General features: G+C 41.9%; 1 protein-coding gene across 2 annotated transcripts in view; it reads right to left on the bottom strand.

Moving 5' to 3' along the window:
• LOC115138888 (immunoglobulin superfamily member 21-like) overlaps positions 1-14,874 on the bottom strand; it is a 270,562-nt gene extending 255,688 nt beyond the window's left edge. For both annotated transcript variants that reach the window (XM_029676085.2, XM_029676078.2), the window contains exon 1: positions 14,436-14,874. In XM_029676085.2, the coding sequence (XP_029531945.1) occupies positions 14,436-14,574 (139 nt within the window). In that variant the 5' untranslated portion in view covers positions 14,575-14,874. The remainder of the gene's footprint in view (positions 1-14,435) is intronic.
• Between the last annotated feature and the right edge of the window lie 839 nt (positions 14,875-15,713).

Below are 15,713 nucleotides of genomic sequence, written 5' to 3' on the forward strand. Positions count from 1 at the left end.
ATAACACGGTGCCCGACCGGTCACACGCTCCCCAAGATAAGCACGGGGAGTTGGCTCAGGTCTAAACCTTGACTCCGCCAATCTCCCTGTGTGCTCCCCCCAAACATTTTTTGGAGCTGTTTCCCGGGCTTCCGTGCTAGCCGTGACCCCTTGTATAGTTGTTCCCTCCTTGCTGCCTCCGTCTGCTCCCATGGTAGGCGATCCTTCCCAGCCAGGATCTCCTCCCACGTACAGGATCCTTTAGCATTCAGAATGTCCTCCCACGTCCATTCCTCCTGACCACGCTGCTTGGTCTTTTTGTGGTAGGGAGTTCTGTAACGACTCTCGTGGGTTGAAGAAGGAGACCAAGGTGCAGCGTCGTAGGCGTTCATGATTTTTAATAAACTGAACACCGCAACAAAATAACAACGTAGAAAAACCAAAAGCGCAGAGTTCTGTCAGGCAACAAAACAGCTAAACAGAATATAACTCCCTACAAAACTCAAAAGGAAAATCACAACTTATATTTGATCCCCAATCAGAGACAATGACAGACAACTGGGTCTGATTGGGAACCACACTAGGCAAACAACAAAGAAATAGAAAACATAGATTCTCCCACCCGAGTCACACCCTGACCTAACCAAACATATAGAATAAATAAGGATCTCTAAGGTCAGGGAGTGACAGTTATAAGTGAAATAATCTGTCTGTAAACATTTGTTGGAAAAATGCACAAAGTAGATGTCTTAACGGACTTGCCAAAACTATAGTTTGTTAACAAGAAATGTGGTTGAAAAACGAGTCTTCATGACTCCAACCTAAGTGTATGTAAACTTCTGACTTCAACTGTATTTAAAAAAAAAAAGGATTTATTGTGAAGGGTAAGCTATATTACATGGATTCACTATACTTTTTTAAAATGCAGATGTTCCCAAAGTCTGCATCATTGGCTAGTAGGCTATGTGTGATAGCCAGGAGATGCTAAATGTGTTCATGTTAATTAACAGTCAGTTACAGTGAGACCGACAGTTATTTGCCTGACAATCACCGGCTGATGAAATTTCATGACTGCTACAGCCCTAGGTGAAGTTACACGTGGTCTGTGGTTGTAAGGCCGGTTGGACGTACTGCCAAATTAAAGTGGGCTTATTAAAGAGAAATTAACATAAAAATCTCTGCCAACAGCTCTGGTGGACATTCCAGCAGTCAGCATGCCAATTGCACACTCCCTCAAAACTGTAGACATCTGTGGAATTGTCTAGTGTGACAAAACTGTACATTTTAGTGGCATTTTATTGTCCCCAGCACAAGGTGCACCAGTGTAATGATCATGCTGTTTAATCAGCATCTTGATATGCCACACCTGTCAGGTGGATGGATTGTATTGGCAAAGGAAAAATTCTCACTGACAGGGATGTAAACAAATTTGTTTTTTTTTGTGTATTTGTGAAAAATTTCTGTGATCTTTTATTTCATCTCATGAAACATGGGACAAGCACTTTACATGTTGCATTTTTTAATATATATTTTTTATTTCACCTTTATTTAACCAGGTAGGCCAATTCAGAACAAGTTCTCATTTACAACTGAGACCTGACCAAGATCAAGCAAAGCAGTGCGACACAAACAACACAGAGCTTCACATGGAATAAACAAATGCACAGTCAATAACACAATTGAAAAATCTATATACAGTGTGTGCAAATTAAGTAAAATTAGGGAGGTAAAGGCAATAAATAGGCCATTGTGGCGAAATAATTACAATTTAGCAATTAAACACTGGAGTGTTAGATGTGCAGAATATGAATGTGCAAGTAGAGATACTGGGTTGCAAAGGAGATAAAAAAAAATAACAATATGGGGATGAGGTAGTTGGGTGGGCTATTTACAGGTGCAATAATCTGTAAACTCCTCTGACGGCTGATGCTTAAAGTTAGTGAGGGAGATATGAGTCTCCAGCTTCAGTGATTTTTGCAATTCGTTCCAGTCATATTTTTGTTCAGCATATTTAGAATGAGCAGCCAGCTAATGAACGAATGAGTGCATCGGGGAGATAGCAACAAACATGCAGATGCAATAAGAGAAAGTAGATTATCTAACTGAAGATACTGTAGCTAGCTAACATGATGTCACACAGCATGATGCGCTAGCCAGCATTCAACGCCCGGCTATTGTCATACTGAAACAGGAAATGGCCTTCCCCAAACTGTTGCCACAAAGTTAGAAGCACAGCATCATCTGGAATGTCATTGTATGCTATAGCGTGAAGATTTCAATTCACTGGAACTACGGGCCCTAGCACGAACCATGAAAAACAGCCCCAGACAATTATTCCTCCTCCACCAAAATGTACAGTTGGCACTATGCATTTGTGCAGGTAGAGTTCTCCTGGCATCCTCCAAACCAAGATTCGTCCTTCGGAACCACATTAGGGTGAAGTGTGATTCATCACTCCAGAGAATGTGTTTCCACTGCCCCATAGTCCATTGGTGACGAGCTTTACACCACTCCAGCTGAGGCTTGGCATTACGCATGGTGATCTTAGGCTTGTGTGCGGCTACCCGGCCATGGAAACCCATTTCATGAAGCTCCTGATGAACAGTTCTTGTGCTGACGTTGCTTCGAGGCAGTTTGGAACTCATAGTGAGTATTGCAACTATGGATAGACAAGTTTTACGCACTTCAGCACTCTTCAGTAAGGCCATTTTACTGTCAATGTTTGTCTATTGAGATTGCACGGCTGCGTGCTCCATTTTATACACCTGTCAGCAACAGATGTGGCTGAAATAACCAAATCCACTAATTTGAAGGCGTGTCCACGTACGTTTGTATACATAGTGTAGATGTTCCGTTTATCAGGTCCCAAGCTCCAATGACTGTAATGACTATTTATTTACAAGTTAATTACATTATTATTTTTGCTTTAGCATCATCTGTACCTGATCTAGTCTCACGTCCGGAATTATGCCGTTTGGCGGAAGATACTTATTGAGAGAGAGAATAGAAAAGACCCAGAGGTTCTGACTGGAGGTGACAGGGTGGTCAATTTACTTTGTGCTGTTATAATTTATGCTATCAAACCCTGCGATTTCATTGGGGCAGTTCCCCATCATAGCAAATAGCTAGCAAAACAATCCAAGCAATGTTCGCACGGCCTACGTGGCCTCGCAGCTGCTGGCAGGGTCACAGAGGGGCAGCGTTTATACCCATCCACAAAAAAAACATTTTGTGTCGGAGGACACACCATACTCCTGGTGACCGTGTCAGAGTGCATGCTCCTAGCCGCCACAGGAGTTACGACAGCGCGATCCGGGAAGGACATCCCGGCCAGCCAAACCCTCCCTTAACTCGGACAATGCTGGGCCAATTGTGCGTCATCTCATGGGTCTCCCAGTCAAGGACGGCACGGGTCTCAAACCAGCATCTGTAGCAACCACTGCAGTGTAGTAAACTGCGCCACTCGGGAGGTTCCATCTACAAAGTTTTTAAAGCTTATCAAATTGCCTTGCACAAAGTATCAATATACTAAAATACTACACAGGACTCAAAGAATTTCTTTAAAACGTTAATTGTATTTTTTGATCACAGAAACAATTAGGAAAATATGGAAAAAATAAATAAATAATGAAGTGTTAATTATATAAAGGCCCGTGTAATCATCTGCCAGAGAGTAGCCCCAATGTCACTCCTGCTCCCGCTCTTCCCCCCTGGCGCTCGAGGACACCATGCTGCCCTGTATTTCGTACTCCTGCCACCATCATTTACACACACCTACCTTCCCTCTTCACGCACAACAGCGATATTGAACTCACCTGGACTTACTCAATCACCTGTTTATTTCCTCCCCTATATTTGTCAGTTCCCCAGCTCTGTTCCCCACTGCTGTATTGGTTGTATTTTGTCTGTGTTACCCGTGTGCTGACGCTGTCCTGTCTCGTCCCTATTAAATGTTTCACTCCCCGTACTTGCTTCTCTCCAGCATCATCCCTTGACAGAATGCAGCAGCCAACACAGGAAGCATTGGGGAGTACTGGCGTTCCGATTGGTGGTGACGACGGCCCTGGGTCGCCGCCAATGGAACCGGGGGTGCATAGCCAGCTTGTCGGGCTTCCATGTCCTAGCTGGCTCGAGAGGTTTCCTTGCCTCGGTTGTCTCAGCAGGTTTCCATCTGACGTCATGCTCCACCGGTCATTGGGCTCCCACGCTGCAGCGGGATCGACAGGCGTCCTTTCCTCAGCCGGATTGTCAGGCTCCTATGCCTCAGCCAGCTCTCCAGGCTCCCACGCCCCTGCCGGTTTGTGGGGAGTTTACCCCCAGCCGGCTTACCCAGCGCCCATATCTCGGCTGGTTCGCCCAGGTGGGAAGCCGGGTGGCGCCCTTAGAGGGGTGAGTACTGTCACGCCTGTTCCCGCTCTTCCCCGATGGCGCTCGAGGGAGCCTGGCTTCCCTGCATTATGCACTCCTGCCACCATCATTTACGCACACCTGCCTTCCCTTGTCACGCGCATCAGCGATATTGGACTCACCTGGACTCACTCAATCACCTGTTTATTACTTCCCCTATATTTGTCAGTTCCCCAGCTCTGCTGCATTGATTGTATTTGGTTTGTGTTACCCGTGTGCTGTATCGTTCTATGTCCGTTCCCTATTAAATGTTTGACTCCCTGTACTTACTTCTCCTCTCCATCGTCATCCCTTGACACCCAATGGGCCCGAGCCCCAAGTAATACATTTGGGCCAGATAACTCTCACCGGAATCGTCCCAAGCCCCAAGTAATACATTTGGGCAAGATAACTCGCACCGGAATTGACCCGAGCTCAATCCCCGCATCCTATCCAAAAGTACTACTGCCAAATGCGGTCCAGACTCGAGCCACATGACGTCGGCCGAGTCTCACTCTCAGCCGAGTGCCCCGAATCTCAGCCGGCTAGCTTTAAACAATATATTTTTGAAACAGGAAAATGTACACATTTACCACACTTTTATGAGCATTTAAAACATAATCCATGAATTACATAATATATATCATTTATATATACTTTTTTTAACCAATCACAAGCCCCTAACACCCTAATGGGCAGCCTCCACTGCAAAGACCCTATGAGCTTTGGTGGTATCCACAGTTAATTTTTTTTGTATGTGGCTCAATGTTGTGCCATAAAAGATCAAACAAATTCATATGTTGCCATATCATGGCATGAATCTTAAAGAATCTGTGATTGGGTACTAAAAAGTAAAGTAAGGCCATTGCTCTCAACTATAGCACTGTCTGAAGAAGAGAGTAAACAAAAATAACGCAAAACATGATTGAATGTGGCCAAACATTTGATGATTGTAAACTAGATGGGTCCACACCGGTTTATAAAATTGTTTTATATGACAGCTGAGCAGCATTATAGAGCAGCAGTTCGGAACATGGTGTATTGGTGGAATCTAAACAACACATTACAGTTAATTAGGAAGAAGACTCCAGCCCTGCCTCCTCTTTCATCTCTGTTCTTTCCTTTCCTTTCCTTATCATTGACAGAACACAAAGCTATTTCACTAGGGGAAAGCTTTTTGAGCTACACAATACTAGAAAGGCAATGTTAGATCAATTTGATTTTCTATAACCACCAAATGACTTGCAGTCCATTGGTCTACGTAGAGGTAAAAAGCTGAAAATCTTCGTAATGTGTGAGTCACTGTGGTCTTTGTGGTTTCTTATACCTCTCTTTTTACAGGGGTCACAAGGCTTCAGAAGATCCAAATTGCAAGGTTAAAAAGGTTCAGAATTCAACAGGCAATCATTGTTCTCCATCTAGATGGAACAAAAGCACGTCTACTTAAACTTTGTTCAGGATATCATTCGTATATTGCTCGTAACAGTGCCCACTGTAATCCCAAACATGTTTTCGGAATCACAATGCATGGTTGCCACATTACATGACCCTGCATGTAAAGAAGACACATATCAGATAAATCAGGAAGCTGCGCTGACACAATAGCAAAATAACATCAAATTAAACCACAAAGAGGGTAGGCTTCGGATTTGTTCATAATCATTTATATAACTGCTGAAAGCGGCCCTGAAATAAAGCCCAGTGATTGGTGGATGTAGGCACCACCAAAGCCCATATTCCTGCCAATATCTATTCTTACTTCCTGTGAGTCAAGCCCAGCTGTCACTAGCAGACGTGGACAGTGCACAGAAAAGCCTCAGATCAGCTCCAACACACAGCTTTTTCATTCTCCACTAAATCTGCCCCCTGTGTTATGATCCACTGAAGTGAATCAAGCCATCAAAGTAAACATCTAAGATGACTTATACTGTAGTCTGAAAGAACTAGAAAGAGACTAAACAGACTACAAGACAAAACAAACAAGAATGCTGTATGTAAAACTATGATTTCAAATATTTCACTATCTGATCAGTCTTAACGAGACGTGGGTTGATAAAATTGAATCAGTACATTGACCCATAACAGAGCAGAGATGCAACTACAGTGCGTAGCCACCACACAGTATTTGTGTCTGTGGATTTGGAATAACACATGATGTTCAGTATCCGTGAGCCCTCTGTCCCTGGTGTGCCTAAACAGCGATTATTACTATACTTAACCCTGTAATGGAGAGATGTTCCTATCAGATCCAACCAGCAGCACATCATGTGACCACATCCGATTTCTGACTGTGTCAGTGAATGAGAGATTGCTTTAACATTTGATGTGGTTAGCTTATATGTAAAATACCTCATGTTGTAAGATCTGGCATGCATCAGCAACGCCTAGGCAGAGGAATGGACCCTTCAACTTGATTTCCTTTTTCATATTGAATTGGTTTCAAATTGGTTTGGTTTCATATCGAATTACCAAGATCACGTAATAATGATCTCATAACATCAATTTAGTCAAATGCATCAATTTATCTTGTGGTATTTACAAACAATTTAGTAAACTGTATAAAGCATTAAATAACTAAATCACTCATGCAAAATGTATGCTGACAAAATGTGTCCTCTCCATTGGAACTGTTTCTAATCGATTTTTGATTCTGTTTGCATTTACACCCTGATCCTGTGGAGGAGAGGGCGGCGTGGGTAAATAGGATTATGGCTAGTTCAATGTAGAAGGTTAAACTCTGCCCTATGACCTAAAGAATTGACATGGAATACATTAGAGCAAGCTACAAATCAATACAAAATATCCGTCTTCTCCACAGACTCACACATGACATGAACAGCAATTAAATACATCTGAAGCATTTGGAATTCAGCAATAATAGACAATAGAGTGTTGCCACAATGTGCACATAAAAATAGGTGACTAAAAAAGTCTCTCCACGTGGGGGGTACTTATACAAAGTGGCCAGATAGACAAAAAAAGAGCCACTAGGCGTTCAGTTGCTCTGGCAGAGTTGACTCACAGAAAACAAAAGAGAGCAAGACGTTTAGGTGAGAATACACATGCCCACAGTTGGACAACGCTGCCAAGAAACATTGAAGACAGAGCTGCATTGGAAGGCAAAAAGGAGTATACTGAACAACATGACAAACTATTGCTGCGTATCTATACCATGGCAATTTTATGTGTATATCTGTGGGAAAGACTTCCAACCAGGCCCCTCATACAATCATGGCCATCTAATAATCCCATGATTCCAATTGGAAAATGAACCCCTCACCTCTCCACTGTGATAGCTGATGTGTGGTGAGTAGTCATGCTTAAAATGGATTAACCAGGTAGGTGCTTTACATTGGTGCTGGATGTGGTGAGTTTCTCAATGTAAAATGTTTTGAGATCCATTGAAAAGTACTATATACTGTAAATGCAATCTAGGATCATCTGTATAATTATACTTTTTTTATATAGATATTTATATACACTACCGTTCAAAAGTTTGGGATCACTGAGAAATGTCCTTGTTTTTTAAAGAAAAGCACATTTTTTGTCCATTAAAATAACATCAAATTGATCAGAAATACAGTGTAGACATTTTTAATGTTGTAAATGACTATTGTAGCTGGAAACGGCGGATTTTTTTATGGAATATCTACACAGGCGTACAGAGGCCCATTATCAGCAACCATCACTCCTGTGTTCGAATGGCAAGTTGTGTTAGCTAATCCAAGTTTATCATTTAAGCCCTTGGTTCTCCCAGACCTGACTGCCCTTAACCAACACAAAAACATTAGCATCGAACAGCCCCGTGATATGCAGCTGTTCAGGGAAGCTAGAAACCGTTATACACAGGCAGTTAGAAAAGCCAAGGCTAGCTTTTTCAAGCAGAAATTTGCTTCCTGCAACACTAACTCTAAAAGTTCTGGGACACTGTAAAGTCCATGGAGAATAAGAACACCTCCCAGCTGCCCACTGCACTGAAGATAGGGAAACACTGTCACCACTGATAAATCCACCATAATTGACCACCATAACAGCATTTTTCTACGGCTGGCCATGCTTTCCACCTGGCAACTCCTACCCGGTCAACAGCACTGCACCCCAACAGCAACAAGCCTTCCCCATTTCTCCTTCTCCCAAATCCATTCAGCTGAAGTTCTGAAAGAGCTGAAAAATCTGGACCCCTACCCCAATCTGGACCCTTAATTATCTGCACCCCCAACAGCAACCATCACTCAAGCCTTCCCATTTCTCCTTCTCCCAAATCCATTCAGCTGAAGTTCTGAAAGAGCTGTTTGGCCACCCCTAGACAATCTGGACCCTTTCTTTCTAAAAATTAGCCTGTTCAACCTCTCTTTCTTGTCATCTGAGATTCCCAAAGATTGGAAAGCAGCTGCGGTCATCCCCCTCTTCAAAGGGGGGACACTCTTGACCCAAACTGCTACAGACCTATATCTATCCTACCATGCCTTTCTAAGGTCTTCGAAAGCCAAGTCAACAAACAGATTACCGACCAAATCTCACCATACCTTCTCTGCTATGCAATCTGGTTTCAGAGCTGGTCATGGGTGCACCTCAGCCACGCTCAAGGCCCACGATATCTTAACCGCCATCGATAAGAAACATTACTGTGCAGCCGTATTCATTGATCTGGCCAATCGACTCTGTCAACCACCACAGTAGCAGACTCGACAGCCTTGGTTTCTCAAATGATTGCCTCGCCTGGTTCACCAACTACTTCTCTGATAGAGTTCAGTGTGTCAAATCGGAGGGTCTGCTGTCCGGACCTCTGGCAGTCTCTATGGGGTGCCACAGGGTTCAATTCTTGGACCGACTCTCTTCTCTTATACATCAATGATGTTGGCTGGTGAGTCTCTGATCCACCTCGGCCCTTCTTTGGACACTGTGTTAACAACCCTCCAGGCAAGCTTCAATGCCATACAACTCTCCTTCCGTGGCCTCCAATTGCTCTTAAATACAAGTAAAACTAAATGCATGCTCTTCAACTGATGCTACCTGCACCTACCCGCCTGTCCAACATCACTACTCTGGACGGCTCTGACATACGTGGACAACTACAAATACTTAGGTGTCTGGTTAGACTGTAAACTCTCCTTCCAGACCCATATCAAACATCTCCAATCCAAAGTTAAATCTATTGGCTTCCTATTTCGCAACAAAGCATCCTTCACTCATGCTGCCAAACATACCCTTGTAAAATTGACCATCCTACCAAGACTTTGGCGATGTCATTTACAAAATAGCCTCCAATACCCTACTCAACAAATTGGATGCAGTCTATCACAGTGCTATCCGTTTTTGCCCCATATACTACCCACCATTGCGACCTGTACGCTCTCGTTGGCTGGCCCTCGCTTCATACTCGTCGCCAAACCCACTGGCTCCATGTCATCTACAAGACCCTGAGGTAAAGTCCCCCTTATCTCAGCTCGCTGGTCACCATAGCATCTCCCACCTGTAGCACACGCTCCAGCAGGTATATCTCTCTAGTCACCCCCAAAACCAATTCTTTCTTTGGCCGCCTCTCCTTCCAGTTCTCTGCTGCCAATGACTGGAACGAACTACAAAAATCTCTTAAATTGGAAACACTTATCTCCCTCACTAGCTTTAAACACCAACTGTCAGAGCATCTTACAGATTACTGCACCTGTACATAGCCCACCTATAATTTAGCCCAAACAACTACCTCTTTCCTAACTGTATTTAATTTATTTATTTATTTTGCTCCTTTGCACCCCATTATTTTTATTTCTACTTTGCACATTCTTCCATTGCAATACTACCATTCCAGTGTTTTACTTGCTATATTGTATTTACTTTGCCACCATGGCCTTTTTTGCCTTTACCTCCCTTCTCACCTAATTTGCTCACATTGTATATAGACTTGTTTTTTTTTACTGTATTATTGACTGTATGTTTGTTTTACTCCATGTGTAACTCTGTGTCGTTGTATGTGTCGAACTGCTTTGCTTTATCTTGGCCAGGTCGCAATTGTAAATGAGAACTTGTTCTCAACTTGCTTACCTGGTTAAATAAAGGTGAAATAAATAAAAAAAATAAAAAAAATTTAAAAGGCTCATTGAAAACCCTTTTGCAATTATGTTAGCACAGCTGAAAACTGTTGCCCTGATTAAAGAAGCAATAAAAAACTGGCCTTCTATAGACTAGTTGAATATCTGGAGCATCAGCATTTGTGGGTTGGATTACAGGCTCTATATGGCCAGAAACAAAGGATTTTCTTCTGAAACTTGTCTGTCTATTCTTGTTCTGACAAATGAAGGCTATTTCATGTGAGAAATTGCTAAGAAACTGAAGATCTCGTACAACACTGTGTACTACTCCCTTCACAGAACAGCGCAAACTAGCTCTAACCAGAATAGAAAGAGTGAGTTGGAGGCCCCGGTGCACAACTGTGCAAGAGGACAAGTACATTAGAGTGTCTAGTTAGAGAAACAGACGCCTCACAAGTCCTCAACTGACAGCTTAATTAAATAGTACCTGCAAAACACCAGTCTCAACATCAACAGTGAAGAGGCAACTTTCGTTTGCTAGGTTGCACAACAAAATATCAATCATGCATTCCCTGGATATGTTAGATGAAATGGCTTACTTTTTTAACATAAAATTACAGGCCCCCAATGCATTTATAAACTGACATTGATTAAAAAAAAGTTAACATTGAATCCTGAGAAAATCTATCCAAATCAATGTAAGAACATAGGGGCATGCTAATTAAAAAAAGGACTAGTCATTATTAGCCTGGTTCTGTATGGAATGCAGGTACATTATGGGACCCAGGTTAGGTCATTATCTCCTCAGGTTGGTGTGACCAAATCATGTGCTGATGCCATTTCCAGAGCAGCATAGATCTAGTGGCAAGTGACCTTACTTTCCTGACTGTATGCTTTCACTATAAACATCATCGTCCCCAGACATTGTGTAGCAGACATGAGTCAGACTCATGGTCCTGTGATGAGGTATCCCTGACTGCAACTTCAAAATCAGTGTTACCCTCGTCAAATGGTCAACATGTTGGTTTTTCCCATGGGAGTGTAGGGTTCATTTCCTGCCCATGACAATGGTGCCCAACTGTGGCAGGATTTCTCATGGCAGAGGAGGTCAAAGGTGGGTGAATGTAGAAGATATACATCTGGCTCATGGTGTCGAGATGCCGGCGACTTCAAAATGAAATCACCCTCGGTTGAAGAGGAAAGTGTCAAAGTCTTCACCCCCTCAATTGGTTATTGTGCAGTTATTGATGATTTGCGTGAAGTTCAACTTTCCTCAAACTTTTCATCTCAAACCTTCCATTGAAAATGAATGACATAATATCTTGTCACCATCTATTGCTTTCAGTGACCAGTTGGTTAGATTGCTCAGCCACTGTATTTCAAGCAGAAAAGTTATTTTAACATTGTATGAATGGAACAGGACAGTCAAGAGGCAGCCTATAGATTACATCTGTGAAGGCCAACGTGTGAATGTAGCTTGCTTCAAAAAATGATGGGAGGGTCGGCTCTTTTTACTGACTCTGATCTTTTTGACTTGTGCAGTCAAAAGAGCGAATGTTTCGACTATTTCGTTCGAGTCGTGACCACATTTACATGCACACCAATATCCCATCATTATTCGGGATACTCAAGTATTGTGTTTTTGAGTTGACGCATATAAACATCATATCCATTTTACAATAACCCTAATAGCTCCTATCCCGATTTTCAGAAACCCGAACAAGATACCTGGGATTTGCTGATCATAGACTGGATACTGTGGCATGTAAATACCTTATCACATTTGATGTTATTTTTCGCGGTCTGCGCAGGCTCAGTTCAGATAGGAACAGCAATAGTTGGAATAGGAACTGAAGTCATTTTCAAAGATGTTCATTTCCTTAATTAAAACCGGTCAACAAACTGATGTAATATGGGCATTTTGCACGGAAAAATCTCCCCAGTCCCTAAACTTCCCTAAACTTTACTGATGTCAACTAGATTGTTGATGATTTGCTCAATCAATTTATTACATTATCTTGGTGAGTAAGGCTTTATTTAGTATTCTAGTGCGCTAAGTAATGACAGAAGAGAAGCTGCATGCATCTAATTATAGACAAGTTGCCTAACAAATATCCAACCTAATGTCGGAAAATTATAAGCAGAGAAATATCTAAATGATGCTTACATTTATTAGAATTCGCACTACATGTCATAAAATCTTTCCGCAAACTAGGCAAATTAGGAATATTCTGCTAATTCATGGATACAGAAATGCTCGTTAGCGGGATATGAAAGGTGCATGTAAACTGCTTCTCTAGTATAATGCCTTAACCATTATCCGGAATACTGTGCACATGCAAAGTGGTCGATAATGCCCAGAGCATACAGGACCTCTACTGGCAAACATACACTGGAAACTCGAGAAATTCATGATTCTACAAGCCTTGTTCACATGTTGTTCACCTTAATGAGCCTATTTGAGCTGTCATTTGGGACCGATACTTGTAAAATCGTGATTTAAACTATGTACATTTGTTGATTGATTGGCAGCCTACATTTGAAACAAGGCCTAGTTGTGGCCACAATCGGACTAGATGGTGAACGACTATTGGCAAAATGCATTGCTTAAATGCCATGAGGGACCAGAGCAACCCAAACGGTTCGTTCTCGAGTTCGAGTTTATTGAGCAGAGGCTGTGAATGTTTTGGTTCTACAAAGATCATAACATTCAATAATCAATTAATGGATTCATTATTGTACCATATGATCAATTATCGGTTCTTAATATGTATTTGTCTTCTCTATGCTCCCTGCTGCCTCAGCATGATCGATTTTGCCTGCGTGCATATATGACAGACAGTTGTTGGTCTAAGCACGTCTCCGGAGTCACCAGAGGAGCGCATATTAATACTGCTGTGGAATTAATTGCGACCAGCAGGCCAAACGAACGACTAAAATGAAAGAGTCACTCAGTACAACGAATAATGAGTCAGTAAAAAGAGTCTATCAAAAATAACTATTTGATAGCGAACTACACATTATTAGCTTCAATGCTGTAAAATCTTGCCAGATCTTTGAGTGTCAGGCAAATAAACAAAATCTACTCTCATGGTGAATGTGATGTAGCTTTGTTTGGATAAATAAATGCTATTGATCCACATCTTATATGTAAGCTTAAGGCAAACCCTCTGGAGCCCATGTACAGCCTTCGATTATGTTTATAAAATATGCAGCAGTACACAACGCCTCGATCTTATCAGAAAGTTGCAGCATCCTGTGATGAATCTGTTTCCCACTCACCATTTGAACTATTATATGTGGGAGATATGTACCTGTTCCAATTGTCTTTAACCACAGATAATATGCTATTGTTAATTTGTTTTTAATGGAAGTCTGGTCCTGACTATGGAGAGCAGTTGAGCTAAGGATGCAGTTAATGTGAGTCGCCCAAGCGCCCTAAACATACCGGTAGCCTATACTGTAGCTGAATGCCATTATTCAAAGGCAGCAACAGAAAGCGATCTGTTGCTGATTTATATCACATTGCAAAACATGGTAGACCAAAAGTAGTAGGCTAGTGGTATGGTACAAGTAATAACAGTATAATGATAATAATTATAACAAAATACTAACAAGAAGAAGAATATTACATAATTTTACACTGTAAAGCTTATGGACCATTACAAATAAATAGCTTGATGTGTGTGTATTTAACCCCCCCGCCCCCTCCTTTACACAACCCTAGTTGGGTATCATATCGGAGAATGCCTGCAGTCAAAACTGAAGCTGCGGAGGAATATCATTTTAGGGTCTTAAGGAAACCATTCACTCCATCGGAAGGGGCAAAAGTTGAGACAATCGTATGTGGATATGATACATATTGAATGCTATGGTTCATAATATGAGCGACCAACATTAAAAGTGCTTAAAATGTACACGGACTGAGCCATCTGCTTTCCACACGCGTCTCTAAAATGATGACCTCACGAATGATGAAATATGTGAGAGGCTTTTGTATCCTACTCTCACAGATTGTTTTATGCAGAAATAATGACTTACCAACAGCTAAATCCAGTAGATCTGCGCACAATAGGAGACACAAAGAGAAGACAGTCATCTTTCCCTTATTTTGCAATAAATCCCAAACTCCATCCGCGTTTACATGCTCCCCGTTTTTCGGCTGTGTAATCCCCACCATTCCAAAGGTATGAGATCGAGAGGTGCCCACAAACTATTCATGATGCAGTTTAAGTATAAATGGGAAATATGAGAAGTTCGCCACAAATACACTTAAATTACAGCAATGAGGACCAATATTCGTCAAAAGAAACGACGTAATAGGCTAATACAAAATATTGTCCTGCTAGACAATCAACGTTAAGCAGTGCAGTCGAGGATTAGAAAAAACAGATAGGTTGGATGAAAATCTATGTTTCTCAGTCAATGCGTATCGCCCTCTCTCTCACTCTCTCACTCTCTCTCTCGCTCTCCTGCGCGCTCTATCATCCTGCCCTCCAGACACAGACGCACGCACACAGTCACTCTTGATCACTCGCTCTTTATTTCGCACAATTTTCCTTAATCCTACCCTGTCCCCAAACCCTTCCCCTCTAATTCTGCCCACTAAGCCGATTTATTTCTGCAGGATTTTGTTTTTACTTAGTGAAAAGGTTTTTTAAAGATTATTATAACCTCCCATATACTGTGATGATTTACAGTTAACAGCAATGAACGTGGATAGTTTCAACATCTTTATCTGCCACTCATCATAGACAACAGTATTATTTTACCCCGATTTGTACCTGCCCCACTATTCGTTTTTTAGTAGCCTGTGTGCCATGCTACTATTTCAATGATGTCAATTTCAGTCCCCTCCTTTACTCTTTTTCGCGAGTCCCTTCAAATACAAATTAGTCATTGAGGTTATTGTGGATTTTGTGTCCACAAATACATTATTGGTAAGTGATCCATTGTCCATTTCTGTAAAATAATACACAATAGAGTGACTCAGGCATGAGCATTACCATGCAATTATCTAGGGTTATGCACTCACTGCAGGTGCTCACAAAAATAGTTAGGAGTTATATTTTTAACTCAGAGACAGCATTTCCACTAGAACAAATGAAGATGACATGGTAGTACAGCCTGGTGTAAAAGGACCAGGTTGCTGCTTTCACACTGTACAAAAACAGAAACACCTGAAGCTGCATCAAGGTCCACACAAGGTGTTCACTTCCACCCACGTACCAGGTTGTAATCCTTCAATATTATGGAGCATAAAGTATGCACTTTGATATATACCAGTAGAATAAACAACAAATGGTGGCTTATTTATCC

This window comes from Oncorhynchus nerka, linkage group LG2 (genome assembly GCF_034236695.1).
Source record: "Oncorhynchus nerka isolate Pitt River linkage group LG2, Oner_Uvic_2.0, whole genome shotgun sequence".
Classification (NCBI taxonomy): Eukaryota; Metazoa; Chordata; class Actinopteri; order Salmoniformes; family Salmonidae; genus Oncorhynchus; species Oncorhynchus nerka.